This window comes from Entelurus aequoreus, linkage group LG01 (genome assembly GCF_033978785.1).
Source record: "Entelurus aequoreus isolate RoL-2023_Sb linkage group LG01, RoL_Eaeq_v1.1, whole genome shotgun sequence".
Classification (NCBI taxonomy): Eukaryota; Metazoa; Chordata; class Actinopteri; order Syngnathiformes; family Syngnathidae; genus Entelurus; species Entelurus aequoreus.
The window spans coordinates 62147089-62173660 of NC_084731.1; the positions used below are offsets into that span (position 1 = coordinate 62147089).

Consider the following 26572-nt stretch of genomic DNA (forward strand, 5'->3'; position numbering starts at 1 on the left):
GAGTGTGCTGGGAAACATGGCGGGGTTCATAAGGAAACAATCCACTCATGGTGGTGTTTTCAATTTTATGTGCCAGAAAAAAGACACAATATTTTGCAGCAGATAATATGGATGAACTCTAATATTGTAATAGATGGAAAGCCTTTCTTTTGGAAAAATATGTTTGAACGAGGAATCATTTTTGTCAATGATATTATCAATGAGAATGGTAAAATTATGAAGTATAAGGAATTTAGAACTATGTATGGTGATGCTTGTTCAAGCTTTTCATTTAATCAACTAACTGGAGTAATTGGGAAAAGATGGAAACAAATAATTAATATGGAACTACTAAATTATTAGTTTGTAAACCTCTAATAAGAAATTCTAGTTGGCAAAAAGGAACTAAAATAAATAGAAAAATATATAATTTTTATTTAATAAAGAAATCTTTGAAAGCTGTCCCATACAACACATATGGAAAATGGGAGGACTTTATGACTGCCCGTTACCGTGGGATGCCATATTCAAACTAATCTACAAAACTACTATCAATGTGCAAAATCGTTATTTTCAAATTAAAATGATTTATAATTTCTTACCCACGGGGAAAATGTTAAAACTATGGAATATGACAGAGTCAAATGATTGCCAATTTTGTTGTCAGGAATCTGAATCCACCCTTCATTTGTTTTGGCATTGTCATATTGTGTCTTCCTTTTGGGTGGAAGTTGAAAAAATGTGTTTAAGTATTGGTTTGTTTATGAAGCTTGATGTGGTTTCTGTTATTTTAGGAGAGTTCATTGACAGTCATGATTTAGTCAATTTAATTATAGTACTCGGTAAAAGGTTTATTTTTAAGGCCAAAAACAGATATTCACTTAGTATTACTTTCTTTAAAACATTTATTCAGTATTTTTTAACTTTAGAAAGCTATATGGTTGAAAACGATAATGATGGCAAAAAACATAAAAAAAGATGGGAAGTCCTCAAAGGCTTATTTTGAAAATGTAGTTATGTTTATAGATATGCAACAACAACAACATATATGCTATCTGTTGTTGTGTTCCCTAGTTTTGAGTGTACAAAAATAAAGGTGTGTGTTACTGAGTCTGACCTGGACATAATCTGGACTGTACATAAATGCTTATTTTGAAAATGTAACTTTGTTTATAAATTATAGGCAATCTGTTGTGTTCCCTAATTTTTCAATGTACATGGATGAAGGTGTGTGTTGCTGAGCTCGACTTGGACATTATCTGGACTGGCCCTGGTTTTAAAAACCCTTTAAACAAATCCAATTTAATTGACAACCTGGTCTGGTGAAGATAAGGTCTTTTTTTTTTTAAATAATAAAATAAAATAAGATAAATAAATAAAAAACATTTTATTGGATAAAAAAGAAAGTAAAACAATATAAAAACAATTACATAAAAAATAGTAATTTAATGAAAATGTTAGTGGACCAGCGGCACACACAATCATGTGTGCTTCAGGGACTGTGTCCCTTGCAGACTGTGTTGTCTATGTTGTGGGAACCAGAATATTGACCCCTTTTGTGTGAGTGGGTGTGGATGAGTGTGAATGGGGGAGGGATTTTTTTTGGGTTGATGCACTAATTGAAAGTGTATCTTGTGTTTTATGTTGATTTAATAGAAAAATTTAAAAAAAAAATTTTTTTTAAAAAGACTGAAAATAAGTTTGGAATAATGACAAATAAGAAAGCAACACAACACCAAAGTTTGCACACAAAAAAAGACTCTGAAAATCAGTTTGTAGTAATGACAAATAAGGAAGCAACACCACACCAAAGTTAGCAAAAAAAGACTGAAAATCAATTTGAAATAATGACAAATAAGGAAGCAACACCACACCAAAGTTTGCACACAAAAAAGGCTCTGAAAATCAGTTTAGAATAATGACAAATAAGGAAGCAACATCACACCAAAGTTTGCAAAAAAGACTGAAAATCAGCTTAGAATAATGACAAATAAGGAAGCAACACCACACCAAAGTTTGTAACAACAATATTTCCTGCTCAAAGTCACGCACGCTAAAAAGAGTTGTTGTCAGTTTGAAGTAAACACGCTTTACTCACAACAGCCACTACCACGCGTCATTAACCGTCCTCTTAGCCTTCTAGTAAACCACAGGCCGATATTAATCCACTTAAAAAAGTGAACAATTGAAGTGATATAATAATCCATAAAGTTGCTCTGAATCAAGATGGCCTCCGCTGACAGGTCTCTTAAATCCAAACAATATACATCCCTACCTACAACTGTCAATTGTTTCTGGTTTATGTTCGTTTTTATTTGTATTTTATGGTTGTTTTTACGTGTACTTAATGTGAAATCTATTTTGCTCTCTTCCAAAAGAGATTCTGAATCTCAATGAGTCTACCTTCCAGTTAAATAAATGGAAAAAAAATGACACAACTAAAAAACAAGCGAGAGGGAGACAGCAAATGTTTGCAGCAAGGCCTCATTTTTTCCATGTAAACTCATTCCACGGCACACGTTTTTGTTTCGGACCAGTTGGACTGTTGACGTGGAATTCCGGTTGAAGCGAAGGACACGTCATGGCAGCAGGCGGAGAGGAGCTAGCAAACTAGCATCCGACCCAAAAAGACCGCCCCAAATGTTTCTTGTACAAAACGTGAGTTGGCTGTAATCGGATCTCCGCTGTGGTGAGATCATGTAGGTCACCTGCTAGGAGGCTCCGTGTGCGGCTCCCTCACCTCCTTTTAGCAGGCGTCACTGCAACAAACACTTTAGTATTCTTACCAGGGACTAACAAGATGATTCAAGCACATTATTGTTATTATTATTACTATTACAAGGGAGTAATAAGCTGATTAAAGCAACACATTATTTTATTACAAGGGAGTAATAAGTTGATTAAAGCAACAAACACATTATTACTATTATTATTATTACAAGGGAGTCATAAGATGATTAAAGCAACAAACGCATTATTATTATTATGTTACAAAGGAGTAATAAGATGATTAAAGCGACACACACATTATAATTATTATTATAATCAATAATGACAATTATTTAAAAAAAATTAATTATTAATTATTATTTTTATTAGAATAATAATAAATTATTATTATTATTACATGGGAGTAATAAGATGATTAAAACACACACATTATTAGTATTTTTATTACTAATAATAATAATTATTAATTATTTATTATTATTTAATATTTATTATTATTTATTACAAGGTAGTAATAAGATGATTAAAGCAACACACACATTGTTTTTATAAGTAATATTGATAATTATTTTTAATAATGTTTTCATAAATTTGTATTTATTATAAAAAATAATAATACATCATTATTATAATACACGGGAGTAGTAAGATGATTAAAGCGACACACACATAATTATTATTATAATAAATAATGACATTTATTTTATTTTTTAAATTATTATTATTTTTATTACAAGAAGAATAAATAATTATTATTATTACAAGGGAGTAATACAATGATTAAAACACACACATTATTAGTATTATTATTACTAATAATAATAATAATTAATATGTTTTTTATTATTTAATATGTATTATTATTATTACAAGGTAGTAATGAGATTATTAAAGCAACACACACATTATTATTATAATTAATAATCATAATTATTGTTAATAATGTTTTCATTAATTATTTATTATAAAAATAATAATAAATTATTATTATTATTACAAGTGAGTATTAAGATGATTAAAGCAACACACACATTGTTATTATTAATCATAATTAATGATTTTAAAAATATATATATTATTATAATTATACTATTTTTTATTATTATTACAAGGGAATAATAAGATGATTAAAGCAACACCCACATTATTATCATTAATAATACTAATACTTAATTTATTTTTTGTTAATTAATTATTATTATTATAATCATCCATCCATGCATCCGTTTTCTACCGCTTATTCCATCATAATAATTGTTATTATTATTACAAGGGAGTAATAAGATGATTAAAGCAACAAACATTTTATTTTTGTGGATTGTTACGTTCATGTTATTGGTGACTGTATACAACATGTGGATTGTTATGTTCATGTTATTGGTGACTATACAACATGTGGATTGTTTGTTTGCAGTTGTCTTTATGTTTAAGTTAGCATGCCATGATTTGACCACTTATGAATAGATGTTCCTCCATGTGGGACTTGAACGCCCTGCTCTCAGATCAAACACCTATTTTAACGAGCGGCAACACCAGACTTGTCCTGGCTGGTCCACCATTTTTATAGAGCACTAAAAGGGGTTGCCAGATACTGTTCCTGTTCCTGGAACTTACTGTGTTGTTGGCGTGTGTGAGTCCTTGTAGTTCCACACCAACAAAAACTGCATTTAAGATGACTTTATCCTCACAAATCCAACGTTTCTCTTCACAGCAACCCCAGCAGCTGAGATGGACCTCAGATAACCTCGCCTGGCCAGTCTTCGTCCCGGTCTTCTTCTGGACCCGAACCAGACCCAGGATGGCAGATCCCACCGGCCTGAGCCCTGAGGCGGCGGGGGCCGGCGTGGCCGAGGTGGACGCCTGTAGCTTGGAGTTAGAGAGGAAGTATGACATCATCCCCGCTGTCATCTGCTCCATGTGTTGTCTCTTTGGCATCATCTACTGCTTCTTTGGTGAGGACCACAACTCAGAGTCAAAATGGCACCCGCACCATGCCATGTGATCACAAGGTTCTGACCATAACAAGAGTCTCACCATACATTGTTGACTTACTGTTTGTATATACATATATATATATATATATATATATATATATATATATATATATATATATATATATATATATATATATATATATATATATATATATATATATACATACATGCATACATACATACATACAAACAGTAAGTTTACACACATATGTGATTTATATGTTAATATATTACTGTTTATTCGTATATATGCATATATGTGTGTGTATATATGTGTATATATACAGTATATATACACACACATATATATATATATATATATATATATATATATATATATATATATATATATATATATATATATATATATATATATATATATATATATATATATATATATATATATATATATATATATATATATATATGTGTGTATACAGTTTGGGTTGCCGACCCCTGGTTTAGACTGAGCTTTCAAAAGGATTCGAAAGGATTCGTCATTCACCACTCCAAGCAACGTTTGTTAAGTTTTACAATATAACTAAAACAACTCTTACTTACTGAACCGCAGTGTCTTCATGCACATTTGTACGCGCTACCGTGATGTGATCAAGCTCGCGTCGTGAGCATTAGCTACAGTGCTAACACATTTACGAGTGTGTTTCAGTTTCGTAAATTCATCAAAACGTCACCGTGGCGTTGGAGAGCTGGCCGGGGGGTGGACCCCTCTTCTTTTTGAGTCTGTTTAGCTCAGTGGTTCTTAACCTTGTTGGAGGTGCAGAACCCCACCAGTTTCATATGCGCCTTCACCGAAACCTTCTTTAGTGAAAAATAAAATGTTATTTTTTTCAAATTAAAGACAAAGTTATGTTTTTTTACTGGTGCACAAAATGAACCGTGCATGAACATCACCTTGTTCAAAGAACAACACAAAGACAGTGCATGAACTCACAACAAATTACACACCTGCAAATTAGAGGGAAAATTGTTTGGGGGGTATCCATAATACGCCGATAGGGAGAAGTTTTTATTTACACGATGAGTTGGGTGTGTCTTGACCTCAGCGGCGGAGGCTCTGCCGAACCCCTGAGGCCGACTCACCGAACCCCTAGGGTTCGATCGAACCCAGGTTAAGAACCACTGGTTTAGCTGATTGTCGAGCTAGCTTGCGCAGCCAGTGGGTCCATGACGATGACCATACTTGCCAACCTTGAGACCTCCGAGTTCGGGAGATGGGGGTGGGCGGGGTTGGGGGGGTGGGGTTTGGTGGTAGCGGGGGTGTATATTGTAGCGTCCCGGAAGAGTTAGTGCTGCAAGGGGTTTTGGGTATTTGTTCTGTTGTGTTTACGTTGTGTTACGGTGCGGATGTTCTTCCGAAATGTGTTTGTCATTCTTGTTTGGTGTGGGTTCACAGTGTGGCGCATATTTGTAACAGTGTTAAAGTTGTTTATACGGCCACCCTCAGTGTGACCTGTATGGCTGTTGATCAAGTATGCTTTGCATTCACTTATGTAACCCCATACCTTTCCGTCTTGCAGGTTATCGCTGTTTCAAGGTGGTCATGTTCCTGTCGGGTCTGATGTACATATATATATATATATATATATATATATATATATATATATATATATATATATATATATATATATATATATATATATATATATATATATATATATATATATATATATATATATTTATATATATGTATATAGTTATATATATATATATACATATATATATATATATATATATATATATATATATATATATATATATATATATATATATATATATATATATATATATATATATATACACACGTTTTTTGATTGTGTGTATATATATATATGTGTGTGTGTGTGTGTGTGTGTATGTATATATATATATATATATATATATATATATATATATATATATATATATATATATATATACATATACATATATATATATGTGTGTGTGAATACAGTTTGGGTTGCCTACCCCTGGTTTAGACTGAGCTTTCAAAAGGATTCGAAAGGATTTGTCATTCATGTGTGTGTGTGTGTGTGTATATATGTATGTGTATATATATATATATATATATATATATATATATATATATATATATATATATATATATATATATATATATATATATATATATATATATATATATATATATATATATATATATATATATACTGTATATGTGTAAATATATGTATGTATATATATACTGTATATGTGTAAATATATGTATGTATATATATATATATATGTGTATATGTATGTATATATATGTGTGTATATATATATCTATCTATATATATATATATATAGATATATATATATATGTGTGCATATATGTATATATATATGTATGTGTATATATATATATATATACTGTTTATGTATATATATGTGTATGTGTATGTATATATATATGTGTGTATATATATATATATGTGTGTTTATATGGTTTTCCTCAATCCTCAGGAGAATCTCCTGAGGATTGAGGAAAACCCCTCATGAAACAGGCCTGTAGAGATGAAATAGTCTTGTGATTTTTTTCCCACACATACATATTACGCTCTACCACGGTATCGAGCCCTATTTTTTGGATAATCTAATTAAGATATATATATATATATATATATATATATATATATATATATATATATATATATATATATATATATATATATATATATATATATATATATATATATATATATATATATATGTATATATATATATACCTTTCCGTCTTGCAGGTTATCGCTGTTTCAAGGCGGTCATGTTCCTGTCGGGTCTGATGTTTGGCTCGGTCATCATCTTCCTGCTGTGCCACAAGGAGCATGTGCTGGACACACAGCTCAGCGTGGAGGCCAGCGCGGGCATCGGCCTGGGCATCGGTCTGCTGTGCGGCCTGGTGACCATGCTGGTGCGCAGTGTGGGCCTCTTCATGACGGGCCTCCTGCTGGGGCTCCTGCTGGCTCTGGCCGCTCTGCTGCTCACCCAGCAGTTCTACACGCCTGTCACCTTGTGGGTGCCCCTGGGGGCGCTGCTGGGATCCGGCATGCTGTTCGCCGTGCTGACTCTGCAATGGCAGAAGCTCTTCACGGTCGTCTCCACGGCGGTGTTCGGCGCCGCCATCATGACGGTTTGCGCCGACTACTTCGTGGAGATGCTGGCGTTGGCCACGCACGCGTACGAGTGCCTGCGCCTTACTCCTGGGCCGCCTCTCTGCTGGTACAGCTGGGTCATCCTCGGCATCTGGCCCGCCCTCAGCCTGGTGGGGGTCCTGGTGCAGTGGAAACTGACGCAAGACAGCTTCTCCCACACGGAGGGTAAGGACTAAGGAGCCGCCAGCACCCGCCACCAAGCTAACCTTCTCCTCTCCTAGTTGTGTTGAGTCGGCGCCAGAAGAGAGTGCAGCTGATGCGCATTCGCCAGAAGGACGGCAAGAAGCGCCAGCAGGCAGGTGGGCAGGAAGGCACGTACCGCCGTAAAGCCACCCCACTCAAACGTTACGCTGGGGACCTTCTGGCACCGGTCAGTGTCGCCCAACATGGCGTGTGCTGTGGTTTCTCTCTTTTCTTACTCCTCACCTTCTGGACTCTCGGAACTCAAAGTCTTTTTTTTTAGAAGAATCAGTCAACTTTGGACCATCATGGTCTGGAATTTAGGCTTGTAAAATTTCCACCTTAAGGCACACAAAAACATCAACAACACTTTGGGTTCCGAGGGTCCGACTGTCAGATTCTACTTGTGCATGCAATATTCCAACCGCACTGCTCTGCGTGTGTCCCTCAGAGCTACCTCCAAAGCTACCATTGCTAGCGTTTGTTGGAGTTAGTTTTAGTCTTTGTTTTCTGATAGTACTGACAATAACCATATGATTGCCATTTGTTGTGATAATGTACGCAGGCATGACCTACTTCTTCCTGAAAATAGCCTCATTTCTGTGTCAAATGTGTTGGTTAGAGATTTGTTATTGACAAAACGCTTGTCTATTCAGCTATTATGGTCCCAGCACCTCAACCCCTAGTAAGAGGCAGTGGAAGTTTGAAGTTCCTTGGATTAGCCCAGTCCATCCAGCTGGATTCGGCTGCGTATCTGGCAACCTCAGTCAGGCAGAGGGGGAGGGGACTACAGAATTTTGGCCGTGGCTGCAGTACCATTTCTAGCCACATTATTACATATGGTTCCTTTAAATGTAAATGTTAAAGCTAAACCTAAATCCTACATCTAAACCTAAATGTCTAATCTAAATCTTGATCGTAAATCTAAATTTAGCTGGTAAATCTAAACCTAAATGTTAAATATACATCTACATGACAAATCTAAACCTAAATGTTGAATCTAAGTCTAAACGTTGAATCTGATTGATTGATTGATTGAAACTTTTATTAGTAGATTGCACAGTTCAGTGCATATTCCGTACAATTGACCTCCAAATGGTAACACCCGAATAAGTTTTTCCACGTAAATCAATTCATGGTAATCTAAACATATATGTTAAATCTGAACATAGGTATAGTATTTAAACCTAAATGTTATTTATAAATCTAAATGTTAAATCGTAACCTAAATGTTAAATATAAATCTCCATGTCAAAACTAAACCTAAATGTTAAATCTAAGTATAAACGTTGAATCTAAACCTATATGTTAAATATAAATGTTAAATCTAAACCTAAATGTTTAATCTAAACCTAAATGTTTAATCTCAATGTTAAATTTAAACCTGAATGTTAAATATAAACCTAAATGTTAAATCTAAATCTAAATCTAATCTTGATAGTAAACCTAAACCTAACTGGTAAATCTAAACATATATGTTAAAACTAAACCTAAAAGTTAAATACAAATCTCAATGTCAAATGTAAACCTAAGTGTTAAATTTAAGTCTAAGCGTTGAATCTAAACCTATATGTTAAATCTGAACCTATGTATAGAATTTAAACCTAAATGTTATTTATTAATCTAAATGTTAAATCTAAACCTAAATGTTAAATATAAATCTCCATGTAAAATCTAAACCTAAATGTTAAATCTAAGTATTAAGGTATTGAGGTTGATGAAGCATATGAACATTTCTTAAACAAGTTCATAATACTTTATGACAAACATTGTCCATGGATACAACTCAGTAATAAACAGAGAAAGAATAATCAACCATGGATGACAAAAGGATTAAACAATGCTTGTACGAAGAAGAATACACTATATAGAAAATTTATAGCACAAAGAACTACAGAGGCAGAAATTAAGTAAAAAAAGTATAAAAACAAGTTAACAAACACACTACGATCATGTAGAAAAGAATATTACAGTGAATTATTGGACAAGAACAAAAATAACATGAGAGCAACATGGGGCATCCTTAAAAGCATTATTCAAAATGGCACTAAGAGGGACTACCCCCAATACTTCTTAGACGGAAATAAAAAAAAATGACAACATAAAGGAAGTAGTTGAAAGCTTCAATAATTATTTTGTAAATATTGGACCAAAATTGGAAGAAAGGATTCCAGACCCTGTTTCAATCGAGGACTATAATGATACCATAGAGCGAAATCCCAACTCCATGTTCCTCAGTAATGTGACACAGGAGGAAATAGTTACAATCGTGAAAACATTTAAATCTAAGACTTCAACTGATTGTAACGGAATTGATATGGAAACGATAAAAAAGGTTATAGAAGAGATCTCAGGACCATTAATGTATATGAGTAACCTATCATTTCAAACAGGTAAATTTCCAAACAAAATGAAAATAGCTAAAGTTGCACCAATTTATAAGACTGGAGACAAACATCAATTTACAAATTATAGACCTGTTTCTTTACTTCCACAATTTTCTAAAATCATTCAAAAACTGTTCAATAACAGATTAGAGAGATTTTTATAAATAAAAATAGAATACTCGAAGAGAACCAGTATGGATACAGAGCTAATGTTTCAACTTCAATGGCTTTAATTGAAATTACAAAAGAAATTACCAATGCAATAGATAGTAAAAATGTGCAGCAGCAGTGTTCATGGATCTAACTAAAGCATTTGACACTATTAATCACAATATTTTAATCAAAAAACTAGAACGATATGGCATCAGAGGGTTAGTCTTAAACTGGATAAGAAGTTATCTAACGAACAGGAAACAATACGTGAAGCTAGGCGAACACACGTCTACAACGCTAAATATATCTTGTGGTGTACCTCAGGGATCAATACTAGGACCTAAATTATTCAATCTCTATATAAATGACATTTGTAAAGTTACAAAATATTTAAAGTTAGTACTATTTGCGGATGATACAACAGCGTTTTGTTCAGGAGAGAACACACAGGAGATAATACAAATAATAACAGAAGAAATTAACAAATTAAAAAGATGGTTTGACAAAAACAGACTATCGTTGAATCTCAGTAAAACTAAAATAATGCTATTTGGTAACAGTAGAAGAGAAAGTCAAACACAAATACAAATAGACGGAATAGATATTGAAAGAGTAAATGAAACCAAATTTCTAGGTATAATGATTGATGATAAATTTAACTGGAAATCTCACGTAAAAAATATACAACATAAAGTAGCAAGAAACACGTCAATAATGAATAAAGCAAAACATGTTCTAGACCAAAAATCACTTCATATTCTCTACTGCTCACTAGTGTTACTATATCTGAGTTACTGTGTAGAAATATGGGGAAATAATTACAAAAGTACACTTCATTCATTAACGGTGTTACAAAAAAGATCAGTTAGAATAATACATAAAGTTGGATATAGAGAACATACAAATCCTTTATTTATTGAATCAAAGATACTGAAATTGCACGACATAGTGAATTTGCAAACAGCTAAAATTATACACAAAGCAAACTATAACCTGCTACCCAAGAATATACAACAATTCTTCTCAAAAAAAGAGGACAAATATAATCTTAGAGAAAAATTTAATTTAAAACATTTGTACGCACGTTCAACACTTAAGATCTTCAGTATATCTGTATGTGGAATTCAATTATGGAATGGATTAAGCAAAGCAATCAAACAATGTACTAATATGATCCACTTCAAGAAGCTCTTCAAACTTAAAGTGTTTACAAAGTACAAAGAAGAAGAACCATGATAAACATTCTGAATTTATTTAATTCATCCATTCTTTCACTCTCAAAATAATCTTACTTATCTCATCATATGAAATGTAACTTACTTCACCAATTATTATTTATCTATTTATTTTTATTGTGATTACTTATGGAGTACATTGTGAATAAATTGAGAACAAGAAGTGAACAAAAAAGTTTAGCAACTGTTATGTAAAAGAAAAGGGGTAGGATTAAATAAACTCTGCTTCTTCCTACTCCTTTTCGAACATGTTGAAAAGAGAAACTGGAAATTGTGATGTATCATGTTGTATGCTTGCATGTTCCAAATAAACTCAAACTCAAACTAAGTATAAACGTTGAATCTAAACCTATATGTTAAATCTGAACCTAGGTATAGAATCTAAACATAAATGTTAAATATAAATGTTTAATCTAAACCTAAATGTTTAATCTCAATGTTAAATATAAACCTTAAATCTAAATCTTATCTTGATAGTATATCTAAACCTAGCTGGTAAATCTAAACATATATGTTAAATCTAAACCTAAATGTTAAATACAAATCTCCACGTCAAATCTAAACCTAAGTGTTGAATCTAAGTCTAAACGTTGAATCTAAACCCATATGTTAAATCTGAACCTAGGTATAGAATCTCAACCTATATGTTAAATATAAATGTTATTTATAAATCTAAATGGCACACAAAAACATCAAGAACACTTTGGGTTCTGAGGGTCCGACTGTCAGATTCTACTCGTGCGTGCAATATTCCAACCGCCCTGTTCTGCGTGTGTCCCTCAGAGCTACCTCCAAAGTCTACGGGACAGACAAATGAGCACCGGCACTTCCCTTAGCAGCCAGAGCACATCCAACCAGACCACCGTGGACCTGGACTGTGACAGCGCCTCCACCGTGCCCCTCACCGCCACAAGGCCCATGGTCCGGGTCTGAGAGCCTCTCTCAAAACCCAGGACAGGGACAATGGTCTTGGTAAAGAACATGTGAGCTACTTTCTGCCCTCGTTAGTCCACCTTTCTAGCAGTGTTCTACTCCCTGTCAGGTTTTTACTGGTTGGAGGACCATTTGGCTTCTTCAGTGAAAAATGTCCCAAGCATACAAAGTTCTTCTCTAGCAGAACTCAGATTCTGTGAAGGAGTTTTATAATTTATTTGTCATACATGGTAGTGATGAAGACTGTAAATACATGAATGAAATATGTCTTTCATACTTATCACTGCTTGCTTTGTTTTTGCTGCGTGGTCTCCTAGCAACCGGACCTCACTCGGGCAATAAGCAGGTCACTGCAAGGATTTCCTATTCTGGACTTGAAGTTTTGTTCTTCTTGCTCACCCAAGGCAGGACAAAACCTCCTTTCATGAGCACTCTTTAATGAGCCACACTTTTCTCTCTTGTTTTTCTGCTGCTTTGGTTTGATTGTGCAGAACATCTAAGAGGTGGTCAGTCTAAACACTCTCTAGCAGACATATTTATCCCATGGAGCGCACTTTTCTCACACTTTTTGCTCATTTTCATCGCATTTACAGTGAAATTGTTGACCCTAAATGTTACAACTCAACTTCAGTGTTAAATCTACAAAGCCCAAAACCAAAGAAGTTGGCATGTTGTGTAAATTGTAAATAAAAACAGAATACAATGATTTGCAAATCCTTTTCAACTTATATTCAATTGAATAGACTGCAAAGACAAGATATTTAATGTTCACACTGAAAAACTTTTTTTTTTTTTGCAAATAATCATTAACTTAAAATTTAATGGCAGCAACACATTGCAAAAAAGTTGTCACAGGGGCATTTTTACCACTGTGTTACATGGCCTTTCCTTTTAACAACACTCAGTAAACGTTTGGGAACTGAGGAGACACATTTTTAAAGTGGAATTCTTTCCCATTCTTGCTTGATGTACAGCTTAAGTTGTTCAACAGCACATCTCCGTTGTGGTATTTTAGGCTTCATAATGCGCCACACATTTTCAATGGGAGACAGGTCTGGACTACAGGCAGGCCAGTCTAGTACCCGCACTCTTTTACTATGAAGCCACGCTGTTGTAACACATGGCTTGGCATTGTCTTGCTGAAATAAGCAGGGGCGTCCATGGTAACGTTGCTTGGATGGCAACATATGTTGCTCCAAAACCTGTATGTACCTATCAGCATTAATGGTGCCTTCACAGATGTGTAAGTTACCCATGCCTTGGGCACTAATACACCCCCATACCATCACAGATGCTGGCTTTTCAATTTTGCGCCTAGATTGGTGGTTCTTTTCCTCTTTGGTCCGGAGGACACGACGTCCACAGTTTCCAAAAACAATTTGGAATGTGGACTCGTCAGACCACAGAACACTTTTCCACTTTGCATCAGTCCATCGTAGATGAGCTGGGGCCCAACGAAGCCGGCGGCGTTTCTGGGTGTTGTTGATAAATGGCTTTCGCTTTGCATGGTAGAGTTTTAACTTGCACTTACAGATGTAGCGACCAACTGTAGTTACTGACTGTGGGTTTCTGAAGTGTTCCTGAGCCCATGTGGTGATATCCTTTACACACGGATGTCGCTTGTTGATGCAGTACAGCCTGAGGGATCGAAGGTCACAGGCTTAGCTGCTTACGTGCAGTGATTTATCCAGATTCTCTGAACCCTTTGAAGATATTACGGACCGAAGATGGAGAAATCCCTAAATTCCTTGCAATAGCTGGTTGAGAAAGGTTTTTCTTAAACTGTTCAACAATTTGCTCAGGCATTTGTTGACGAAGTGGTGACTCTCGTCCCATCCTTGTTTGTGAATGACTGAAAATTTCATGGAAGCTGCTTTTATACCCAATCATGGCACCCACCTGTTCCCAATTAGCCTGTTCACCTGTGGGATGTTCCAAATAAGTGTTTGATGAGCATTCCTCAACTTTATCAGTGTTTTTTGCCACTTTTGCCAGCTTTTTTGAAACATGTTGCAGGCATCAAATTCCAAATGAGCTAATATTTGCAAAAAATAACAAAGTTTTCCGGTTCAAACGTTAAATATCTTGTCTTTGCAGTCTATTCAATTGAATATTAGTTGAAAAGGATTTGCAAATCATTGTATTCTGTTTTTATTTACCATTTACACAATGTGCCAACTTCAATGGTTTTGGGTTTTATAAATCTAAATCTAAATGTTAAAGGTGCCATTTGTAATAATTTCATGTCAAGTCATCATTAAATGGCCCTGATATGTCAAAAGGCATTAATAAATCATGTTCTTTTCCAATACCTCTATAGCTGATAACAGTAGTTCAGCCGGGATATGCTCATTTAAAAATTAGATTTACAGCCCCGAAATCTTGTTATTGTTTTCATTTCGATGTCCCGCCCTCCACCGTTTGACCAATTAGAAAGTCTGTGAGTGTGTCACATCCAGATTGCCAGTTAGTTGGTAAAGTTACTAAACATGTCAGACCTTCGTAAATCTAAAAGGCCTCGTTACCATTCTCAACTTATTCATGACAAAGCCGGGAACAAAACCAGGATTTGTATCTGGGATGCCTTTGAAAGATGGAGGAGATTGAAGGTGGGGGAGACGGCAAACTTGCTAATTTCCTCCTTGATAGGTAAGTCAGACATTTACGTTTTCTTATTACTTGTAATAAATGGAAATGGACATTTGGTATGTAAACTATATTGTCCAATACAGTCTATGATCTTGTCTAACAAAGCTAGTATATTCCTGCAACCAATGCTTAGTGTGATGGTGTGTAACTCCTAGTGCAATGCATAGCATGCTAGCCCGGTCAATGACACATGGACATACAGGCTAACAGGGGATATATATGCCAGTTAGCCTGTATGTCCATGTGTCATCCAACTGACAGGCATCATATATCTTGGACAAATAAAAGCAATGTGGATATGGGTAGTGTCAGTGCCTATTTCCGTCTCAATATGCTGAGACGCTGAGGAAATGGGTTCCAACATTAGCATGGCTGTCATCATGGCAATGTGAAAGGTATGGAGAAAATCACATGGTCAAATAAATACTCATTGGTGTTTGCATATTGTGGATTACATGTACCAAGTTATATGGCGATCTGAAAGGTTTGAAACAGTAGTCTGTAGGCATACCTTGGTAAATGTCTCCTCTTTATAACCATTGCTAGCGTTGGTTGTAGTTGGTTTTAGTCTTTGTTTTCTGATAGTACTGACAATAACCATATGATTGCCATTTGTTGTAAAAACGTACACAGGCATGACCTACTTCTTCCTGAAAATAGCCTCATTCTGTGTAAAATGTGTTGGTTAGAGATTTGTTATTGACAAAACGCTTGTGGAAGTTTGAAGTTCCTTGGAGTAGCCCATTCCATCCAGCTGGATTCGGCTGCATATCTGGCAACCTCAGTCAGGCAGAGTCTATAGAATTTTCACATTAATACATATGGTTCCTTTAAATCTAAATGTTAAAGCTAAACCTAAATCCTACATCTAAACCTAAATGTCTAATCTAAATCTTGATAGTAAATCTAAACATAGCTGGTAAATCTAAACCTAAATGTTAAATATAAATCTACATGTCAAATCTAAACCCCAAATTTTAAATTTAAGTCTATACGTTGAATCTAAACCTATATGTTAGATATAAATGTTATTTATAAATCTAAATGTTAAATCTAAACCCAAATGTGTTAAATCTAAATTGAAATTAACTCTAAACCTAAATGTTGAATGTAAATCTAAATGTTAAATTTACACCTGGATGTTAAATATAAATGTTGAATCTAAACGTAAATGTTAAATCTGAGTCCAAATGTTGAATCTAAACCTATATGTTGAATAGTAACCTAAATATAAATGTTACATCTAAATCTGAATGTTAAATCATCATCATCTACATTTTAAATCTAAATGTTAAAGCTAAACCTAAATCATCAAGTGATGTGAATTATATTTATATAGCGCTTTTCTCTAGTGACTCGAGAAAATTTACAGAGTGAAACCCATGATCCAAGTTACATTTCAACCAGTGTGGGTGGCACTGGGAGCAGGTGGGTCAAGTGTCTTGCCCAAGGACACACTGGCAGTGACGAAGATGGCGGAAGCGGGGGTCGAACCGGGAGCCCTCAAGTCGCTGGCATGGCCCCTCTACCAACCGAGCTACGTCGCCCCATTAAACCTAAATCTAAATCTAGATGTTAAATCAGAATGTAAATGTAAATATGAGCTGATACAAATACAGCGTGCGCTGTTTTGTGGGGTCCCTGTGGGAACAAGTGGTGCACAATGATGGGACAAGCAGTAGAAAGAGCATAGTCCCATTATTGCGTTACATCGTTAAAACTTACAATGCAACAGAGAGAAAAACAATTTAATTTCGCCACAAGATGGTACAAAGGTCTTTACATAATCCTGGACATCAAACAATATCCTGCAGGTTTGTGCCAAGAAGGTGAAGTTATGGGTCACACTGCAGTGGAGCAGGTCTACAACAAGACAACAGCTCCCTCTTGTGGCCATTCTTCAGCATCTCATCCAACGTTCTCTCTTGCTCAGCGGGTATCCTCTGTCCACAGTCAGCCTCTTGTTGACTCGCCAGTAGTCATCCCCCCTGAAGAAGTACACCTTCCCGTTGGTCCAGGTGAAGGCGGCGTCTGGGCTGGACGGTACACCGCTGAAGAGCCTGGCCAGCGGTCTGGAGAAGTGGGCCAAGATGTTGTACCTCAACTCATCCCACTGCCAGAAGTTGGAACCCTGCGAGCAAGGAGACGCCATGACCCGATGTTTCTGTGCCATAAAACTCCAGGTGTACCTTGATGAAGACCAGCTTCTTGTTGTTCTCCAAGTACAAAGCTGCGTCGATGTTAGCAGGGATGCGCTGCACCTTCTTAGGGTAGCCGTAATCCAGCACGGAGCCAGAGTACCTCCAGACCTGATTACCTAGCAACAGGAACCTCACACTTTAGAACTGTAGTACTCTGTGACAACCGGTGGTGTGTACCTTTAAAAAAGTAGGTCTTATTGGTCCTTGGCGAGTGCACGGCTGCATTCAGGTTCCCGGGGAGTTCCTTCCACAGTTGGTTTATATTCGTCGGTGGGTTGTGTCCAAGATCAGTGATGGTCCACATGTCATTTCCACTGAAAGCAAAGGTTATCTTCCAAGGACCTGGGTGAACACAGAAGCATCTTACGTTCTAAGATCTTGTCTCCGATCTTAACGGATAAGACTTGTAATCTGAAACCTGCTGCACAATAATTCTGCCCCAACGTTAACCCTACACCCTTCCTTACTGTCCGTTATGCCTCACTGATAAAACTAAACCCTGACCAACAACCATGACCTGAGGACACCAGACCGTACCAGTTTTCTTAATAAAACCCTTTAACGACAACAGGACTGTAAATCAATGGAAGTAAAATACAAAGGAAAGGAAAGTATAACAACCCTAACTCATAACCATAGTCCAACCCTAACTAACCCTACTCTGTTTTGACCTCAACTAACCCTTAACCTTAAACCCCTTTTCCACCTAACCCTTAACCCATCCATATTCCGTAGCCCTACACTATAACCCCAAATCCTACCGTAAACCTTAACCTACAATCCTTCCTCAGCCCTTGAATCTTAAACCCTAACAAACCCAAAAACCAATTATTCTTTACCCTACCAGGCCCAACTCTACCCTAAATGTAACTCTAAACCTTAACCTACAACCCCAACTTTAATGCTACCCCAAACCTAACCTTTAATCCCTGACAAAAGCCTAACCCTGATGCTAAACCCTTATTCCTATAACGCAAAACCTAACCCTGAAACCTTCACCCAACTCACAAAACTCCAAACCAAACCCAAACCTACCATAACCTTACACCTTAATTCTAACCCCGAACTTCACCCCAACTTTAATAATACATGAACCCAGACCTCAATACTGACCAATAAACTGAAGACTCACTCTGCCCTAATCCTAACCCTGCAAATATTACAACTACCAAATTTCATTTTTCTCTCACCCTAACCCCACCTGCTCACTTTGGCTTTGTCTCTCCTTTTTTTACAATCCCAAAAACTCAACTCCAACTCTGACCCATACCCCAACCCTAACTCCAAAAACCCTACCCATAACCCCACACCCTACTTCTAACCCTCAACCTCCGCCTAACCTTACATCGCCCCGAACAGTGACCAGTGAAGTCTACCCTAACCCTACACCCTGATACAGTCCTGGCACAGAACCAGGTCCAGCAGAGTCCATGTGTGACGTCATACCCAGCATGATGGCGTCCAGCCTGGCCGTGCACGGGTCAGCAGGACTGTGGTTGCTGCCTTCAGTCGGAGGAACGTCAGCTGGCGTTGTTGGACTCCATGAGGGGCTGCCGGTTGTGCGTTTGCCTGAAACGACAAAGTTGTGTTGATTTTGTGCGTTTGCCTAAAATGATAAAGTTGTCTTAATTTTGTGCGTTTGCCTGAAACAACAGTGCTGTGTTGATTTTGTGCGTATGCCTGAAACGAAAAAGTTGAGTTGATTTTGTGTGTTTGCCTGAAACGACAAAGTTCTGTTGTTTTTGTGTGTTTGCCTGAAATGACAATGTTGTGTTGTTTTTGTGCTTGGCTGAAACGACAAAGGTGTCATGTTTTTGTGCGTTTGCCTAAAACAACAAAGTTATGTTGATTTTGTGCTTTAGCCTGAAACGACAAAGTTGTGTTGATTTTGTGCTTTTGCCTGAAACGACAAAGGTGTCTTGTTTTTGTATTTGCCTGTAATGAAAATGTTGTGTTGTTTTTGTGTGTTTTCTGATAGAACAAAGTTGTGTTCTTTTTGTGTGTTTTCTGAAACAACAAAGTTGTGTTGTTTTTGTGCTTTTGCCTGAAACGACAAAGTTGTGTTGTTTTGTGTGTTTGCCTGAAATGACAATGTTGTGTTGTTTTTGTGTGTTTTCTGAAAGACAAAGGTGTCTTGTTTTTGTGTGTTTGCCTGAAACAACAAAGGTGTCTTGTTTTTGTGCGTTTGCCTGAAACAACAAAGGTGTCTTGTTTTTGTGCGTTTGCCTGAAACAACAAAGTTGTGTTGATTTTGTGCATTTGCCTAAAATGATAAAGTTGTGTTGATGTTGTGCATTTGCCTGAAACAACAAAGTTGTGTTGTTTTTGTGTGTTTTCTGAAAGACAAAGTTGTGTTGTGTTTTGTGTGTTTGTCTGAAACGACTAAGTTGTGTTGTTTTTGTGTGTTTGTCTGAAACGAAAAAGCTGTGTTGTTTGTATGTTTCCTGAAACAACAAAGTTGTGTTCTTTTTGTGTTTCCTGAAACAGCAAAGTTGTTGTTTTTGTGCGTTTGCCTGAAACAACAATGTTGTGTTGTTTTTGTGTGTTTGTCTGAAACGACTAAGTTGTGTTGTTTTTGTGTGTTTGTCTGAAACGAAAAAGCTGTGTTGTTTGTGCGTTTCCTGAAACAACAAAGATGTGTTGTTTTTTTGTGTTTGCCAAAAAAAAAAATTGATTTTGTGCTTTTGCTTGAAACGACAAAGTTGTGTTGTTTTTGTGTTTGCCTGAAATGAAAATGTTGTGTTGTTTTTGTGTGTTTCCTAATAGAACAAAGTTGTGTTGTTTTTGTGTGTTTTCTGAAACAACAAAGTTGTGTTGTTTTTGTGCGTTTGCCTGAAACGACAAAGTTGTGTTGTTTTTGTGTGTTTGCCTGTAATGACAATGTTGTGTTGTTTTTGTGTGTTTTCTGAAAGACAAAGGTGTCTTGATTTTGTGCGTTTGCCTGAAACGACAAAAGTTTTTTTTTTTTGTGTTTGCCTGAAATCACAATGTTGTGTTGTTTTTGTGTTTGGCTGAAACGACAAAGTTGTGTTGTTTTTGTGCAATTGCCTGAAACTACAAAGTTGTGTTGTTTTTGTGTGTTTGCCTGAAATGACAAAGTTGTGTTGTTTTTGTGTGTTTCCTGATAGAACAAAGTTGTGTTGTTTTTGGGTGTTTTTTGAAACAACAAAGTTGTTTTTTTTAGCGTTTGCCTGAAGCGACAAAGTAGTGTTGTTTTTGTGTGTTTGCCTGAAATGACAATGTTGTGTTGTTTTTGTGTTTGAGTGAAACGACAAAGTTGTGTTGTTTTTGTGCATTTGCCTGAAACGACAAAGTTGTGTTGTTTTTGTGTTTGCCTGAAATGACAAAGTTGTGTTGGTTTTGTGTGTTTCCTGATAGAACAAAGTTGTATTGTTTTTGTGTGTTTCTTGAAACAACAAAGTTGTGTTTTTTCGAGCGTTTGCCTGAAACAAAAAAGTTGTGTTGATTTTGTGCGTTTGCCTGAAACGACAAAGTTGTGTTGTTTTTGTGTTTGCCCATACTTGCCAACCTTGAGACCTCCAATATCGGGAGGTGGTGGGGCGGCGTGGTGGTGGGGGGGGCGTGTTTAGGGCGGGGGGCGTGGTTGGGGCGTGGCCAAGGGCGTGGTTAAGAGGAGAGTATATTTACAGCTAGAATTCACCAAATCAAGTATTTCACACACACACACATATATATATATATATATATATATATATATATATATGTATATATATATATATGTATGAAATACTTGACTTTCAGTGAATTCTAGCTATATATATATTTTATTTGTATTTTTTATTTTATTATACATATAAATAAAAGACATACTTGAATTTCAGTGTTCTGCAGGCTATCCGGTAGGTGGCAGTATTGTCCTGTTTAAGAGTGTCACAACATTGCTGTTTACGGCAGACGAACTGCTTTACAGTAGACTAAACGTGACTGCTGTTGTTGTGTGTTGTTACCGCGCTGGGAGGACGTTAATGAAACTGCCTAACAATAAACCCACATAAGAAACCAAGAACTCTCTCTGCTTGTTGTGCACTCTACTCTCTAAAAGCCATAGATGTTATGACGTCATTGGGCAGGCAAGCTGATGGGAAAGCGGACGTGAGAACGGCTGTCCCCACTCAGGTCCGCACTGAGCTGGAGGGGGCGTGGCCTCCAGCTCCGGCTGAATACCGGGAGTTTGTCGGGAGAAGGGAGGTTGTCGGGAGAGGCGCTGAATACCGGGATTCTCCCGCTAAAAACGGGAGGGTTGGCAAGTATGTGTTTGCCTGAAATGACAGTTTTGTTGATTTTGTGCGTTTGCCTGAAACAACAAAGTTGTCTTGTTTTTGTGCATTTGCCTGTAATGACAATGTTGTGTTGTTTTTGTGTTTGGCTGAAACGACAAAGTTGTGTTGTTTTTGTGTGTTTGCCTAAAACAACAAAGTTATGTTGATTTTGTGCTTTTGCCTGAAACGACAAAGTTGTATTGTTTTTGTGTGTTTCTTGAAAAAACAAAGTTGTGTTTTTTGTGCGTTTGCCTGAAACGACAAAGTTGTGTTGTTTTTGTGTGTTTGCCTGAAATGACAATGTTGTGTTGTTTTTGTGTGTTTGCCTGAAACAACAAAGGTGTCTTGTTTTTGTGCATTTGCCTGAAACAACAAAGTTGTGTTGATTTTGTGCGTTTACCTGAAACGACAAAGTTGTGTTGTTTTTGTGTTTGCATGCAATGACAGTTTTGTTGATTTTGTGCGTTTGCCTGAAACAACAAAGTTGTCTTGTTTTTGTGTGTTTGCCTGTAATGACAATGTTGTGTTGTTTTTGTGTTTGGCTGAAACGACAAAGTTGTGTTTTTTGTGCGTTTGCCTAAAACAACAAAGTTATGTTGATTTTGTGCTTTTGCCTGAAACGACAAAGTTGTATTGTTTTTGTGTTTGCCTGAAATGAAAATGTTGTGTTGTTTTCGTGTGTTTCCTGTTAGAACAAAGTTGTGTTGTTTTTGTGTGTTTCCTGAAAACAAGAAAGTTGTGTTGTTCGTGTGTTACCTGAAACAACAAAGTTGTGTTTTGTGCATTTCCTGAAACAACAAAGTTGTGTTGTTTTGTTTTTTTACTGAAACAACAAAGTTGTGTTGTTTTCTGTGTTTCTTGAAAACAAGAACGTTTTATTGTGTTGGTGCATTTTCTGAAACAATAGTTATGTTCTTTTTGTGTTTCCTAAAACAACAAAGTCGTGGTTTTTTTTTGTTGTTGTTTGTTGAAACAACAAATTTTTGTTGTTTTTGTATGGTTCCTGAAATGACAAAGTCGTGTTGTTTTTGTGCATTTGCCTGAATTGACAAAGTTGTGTTGTTTTTGTGCGTTTGCCTGAAACAACAAAGTTGTGCTGTTTTTGTGTGTTTGTCTGAAACGAAAACGTGTTGTTTTTGGGCGTTTCCTGAAACAACAAAGTTGTGTTGTTTTTGTGTGTTTCTTGAAAACAACAAAGTTGTGTTTTGTGTGTGCATTTCCTGAAACAACAAAGTTGTGTTGTGTTTGTGCGTTTCTTGAAACAACAAAGTCGTGTGGTTTTTATGCGTTTCCTGAAACAACAAAGTTGTGTTATTTTTGTGTGTTTCTTGAAAACAACAAAGTTGTATTTTGTTTGTGCGTTTCCTGAAACAACAAAGTTGTGTTGTTTTTGTGTTTGCCTGAAATGACTAAGTTGTGTTGTGCTGTGCTTTTCCTGAAACAACAAAGTTGTGTTCGTTTTGTGTTTCCTGAAACAACAAAGTTGTGTTGTTTTTGTGTCTTTCTTGAAAACAACAGAGTTGTGTTGTGTTTGTGTGTTTCCTGAAAACAACAAAGTTGTGTTGTCAACACAACCTCAATTCACCATAGAGCGCCTGGATGCCGTTCACGTCGTCCGAGTGCAGCTTGAAGTTGCCACGGTAACCGACATAGACCGGTGCCATCAGAGCACTTCGAAACTGGGAGTGGCCTAGCCCGAGGGCGTGGCCTATTTCGTGCGCAGCCACGATGCGCAGATTAGAGCCGCGGCGCGTGCCTTCCGTCCACAGCTCGTCCTCGTCCAGGTGGATTCTTCCTGATTCTGGTGCTTCTGCGTGGGCCAGAACACCACCTGTGCACACAGGAGGAGTACATGCACCACATGTACTACATGCAGTACTACATGTAGCACATGTACTACATGTAGTAGCACATGTAGTACTACACGTACTAGTACACATAGTAGCACATGTACTACATGTAGTAGGACATGTAGTACTACACGTACTAGTACACATAGTAGCACATGTACTACATGTAGTAGCACATGTAGTACTACTTGTACTAGTACACATAGTACTACACATAGTAGCACATGTAGTAGTACACGTAGTAGCAGATGTAGTACTACACGTAGTAGCTCACGTAGTAGCACACGTAGTAGTACACGTAGTCGTAGTATTACACGTTGTAGTACACGTAGTACTAACCGTAGTAGTACTACATGTAGTACTACACGTAGTAGTACATGTAGTAGCACATGTAGTACTACACGTAGTAGTAGACGTAGTAGCACACGTAGTAATACACGTAGTAGCACACGTAGTAGTAGTACACATAGTAGTACACGTAGAACTACACATAGTACACGTAGTAGTACACATAGTAGTACACGTAGTACTAACCGTAGTAGTACTAAACGTAGTAGTACATGTAAGTAGTACACGTAGTAGCACATGTAGTACTACACATAGTAGTACATGTAGTACTACACATAGTAGCACATGTAGTACTACATGTAGTAGTATGTGTAGTACTACACGTAGTAGCACATGTAGTACTACACATAGTACACGTGTAGTACTACACGTAGTAGCACGTGTAGTACTACACGTAGTAGTAGCATGTGTAGTACTACACGTAGTAGCACATGTAGTACTACACATAGTAGTACACGTGTAGTACTACACGTAGTAGCACGTGTAGTACTACACGTAGTAGTAGCATGTGTAGTACTACACGTAGTAGTACACGTAGTACTACACATAGTAGCACATGTAGTAGTACACAGTACTACACGTAGTAGTACGTAGTAGTCCACACACATAGTAGTAATACACATAGTAGTACACTTATCAGTACACGTGTAGTAATACGCAATGTACTACTATGTGTTGTAGTACACATAGTACTACATGTAGTAGTAGTAGTAGTAGTAGAGTCTAACCAAGGCCATCAAAGGGGAAAGGACAAGAGGTGTGTGAGTCATGGAAGGAGATCCTGATGTCCTCCTGTAGACCATGGTCCACCTCCCTGAAGGTCAGGTCGCTGACATCACTCCACATGTTGAAGGCCTGCTGGATGGACAACTTCACCTGAGCTCTGCTCATGTCAGGTGTGTAGTTGTGCAGGCGGTACGTCAGGTGCTTCTTTCTCCAACGACCTGACACACAAACGCACGCGCACACACACACGCACGCACACACACACACACACACGTACGCACACACACACACGTACGCACACACTTAAAAGAGGCGACTGTAGGATCTTGGACTTTTGTTGACATGTTTAGAATCCTTCCTGCATGTAGAACAAACAACAACAACTCACCCATCAGTCTGAACTTGAGGTGAGTGTTGAAGAAGTTGTCCTGCAGGCCGCAGCGTGGGAGACTCATCACCTCCAAGGTCGCCTCGTCCAACTCTCCGCTGGGCTGAAGGTCGTTCACCTTTTGGAACATCCTGACCACAAACAACTCATCAACATAAACAACTTGTGAACATAAACAACTCATCAAATAAACTACTTGTACACAAACAACTCAGAAACATAAACAACTCATAACATCAACAACTCACCCACACAAACAACTTGTAAACGTAAACAACTCGTACACATAAACAACTCGTACTGATAAACAACTCAGAAACATTAACAACTCCTAAACATAAACAACTTGTAAACATAAACAATTTGTAAACATAAACAACTCAAACATAAACAACTCCTAAACATAAACAACTCGTACACATAAACTTGTTCACATAAACAACTCAGAAACATAAACAACTCCTAAACATAAACAACTTGAAAACATAAACAATTCGTAAACATAAACAACTCATCAATATAAACAACTCATGAACATAAACAACGCATAAACATAAACAACTCCTATACATAAACAACTCGTTAACATAAACAACTCCTAAACATTAACAACTCCTAAATATAAACAACTGGTAAATATAAACAACTCATCAATATAAAAAACTCATAAACATAAACAACTCATAAACATAAAAAAAAATCCTATACATAAATAACTTGTTAACATGAACAACTCATCAACATAAACAACTGGTCAACATAAAGAACTCCTAAACATAAACAATTTGTAAACATAAACAACTGGTAAACATAAACAACTTGTAAACATACACAACTGGTAAACATAAACAACTTGTAAATATAAACATCTCATCGACATAAACAACTGGTAAACATAAACAACTCGTCAACATAAACAACTCCTAAACATTAACAACTCCTAAACATAAACAACTCATCAACATAAACAACTGGTAAACATAAACAACTCATCAACATAAACAACTGGTAACATAAACAACTCATCAACATAAACAACTGGTAACATAAACAACATATAAACAACTCATCAACATAAACAACTGGTAAACATAAACAACTCATCAACATAAACAACTGGTAACATAAACAACATATAAACAACTCATCAACATAAACAACTGGTAAAAATAAACAACATATAAACAACTGGTAAACATAAACAACATATAAACAACTCATCAACATAAACAACTGGTCAACATAAACAACTCCTAAACATAAACAACTTGTAAACATAAACAACTGGTAAACATAAACAACTTGTAAATATAAACATCTCATCGACATAAACAACTTGTCAACATTAACAACTCCTAAACATAAACAA

The 26572-nt window shown here is 36.4% G+C and overlaps 2 protein-coding genes across 3 annotated transcripts in view; one reads left to right on the plus strand and one right to left on the minus strand.

Moving 5' to 3' along the window:
• Positions 1 to 13432, plus strand: part of LOC133634680 (transmembrane protein 198-like) — a 62211-nt gene extending 48779 nt beyond the window's left edge. Inside the window, exons 2-5 of one of the 2 annotated variants that reach the window (XM_062027444.1) lie at positions 4421 to 4661; positions 7463 to 8038; positions 8095 to 8243; positions 12612 to 13432. In XM_062027444.1, the coding sequence (XP_061883428.1) occupies positions 4508 to 4661; positions 7463 to 8038; positions 8095 to 8243; positions 12612 to 12761 (1029 nt within the window). In that variant the 5' untranslated portion in view covers positions 4421 to 4507 and the 3' untranslated portion in view covers positions 12762 to 13432. The remainder of the gene's footprint in view (positions 1 to 4420; positions 4662 to 7462; positions 8039 to 8094; positions 8244 to 12611) is intronic. The other variant, XM_062027459.1, reaches the window with a different exon arrangement.
• A 3712-nt stretch (positions 13433 to 17144) lies between these two features.
• Positions 17145 to 26572, minus strand: part of mmp19 (matrix metallopeptidase 19) — a 16162-nt gene continuing 6734 nt past the window's right edge. Inside the window, exons 3-9 of the mRNA XM_062027559.1 lie at positions 25204 to 25334; positions 24818 to 25033; positions 23477 to 23722; positions 19058 to 19180; positions 17789 to 17953; positions 17600 to 17727; positions 17145 to 17541 (exon numbers count right to left, since the gene is read on the minus strand). Of these exons, the coding sequence (XP_061883543.1) occupies positions 17311 to 17541; positions 17600 to 17727; positions 17789 to 17953; positions 19058 to 19180; positions 23477 to 23722; positions 24818 to 25033; positions 25204 to 25334 (1240 nt within the window). The 3' untranslated portion in view covers positions 17145 to 17310. The remainder of the gene's footprint in view (positions 17542 to 17599; positions 17728 to 17788; positions 17954 to 19057; positions 19181 to 23476; positions 23723 to 24817; positions 25034 to 25203; positions 25335 to 26572) is intronic.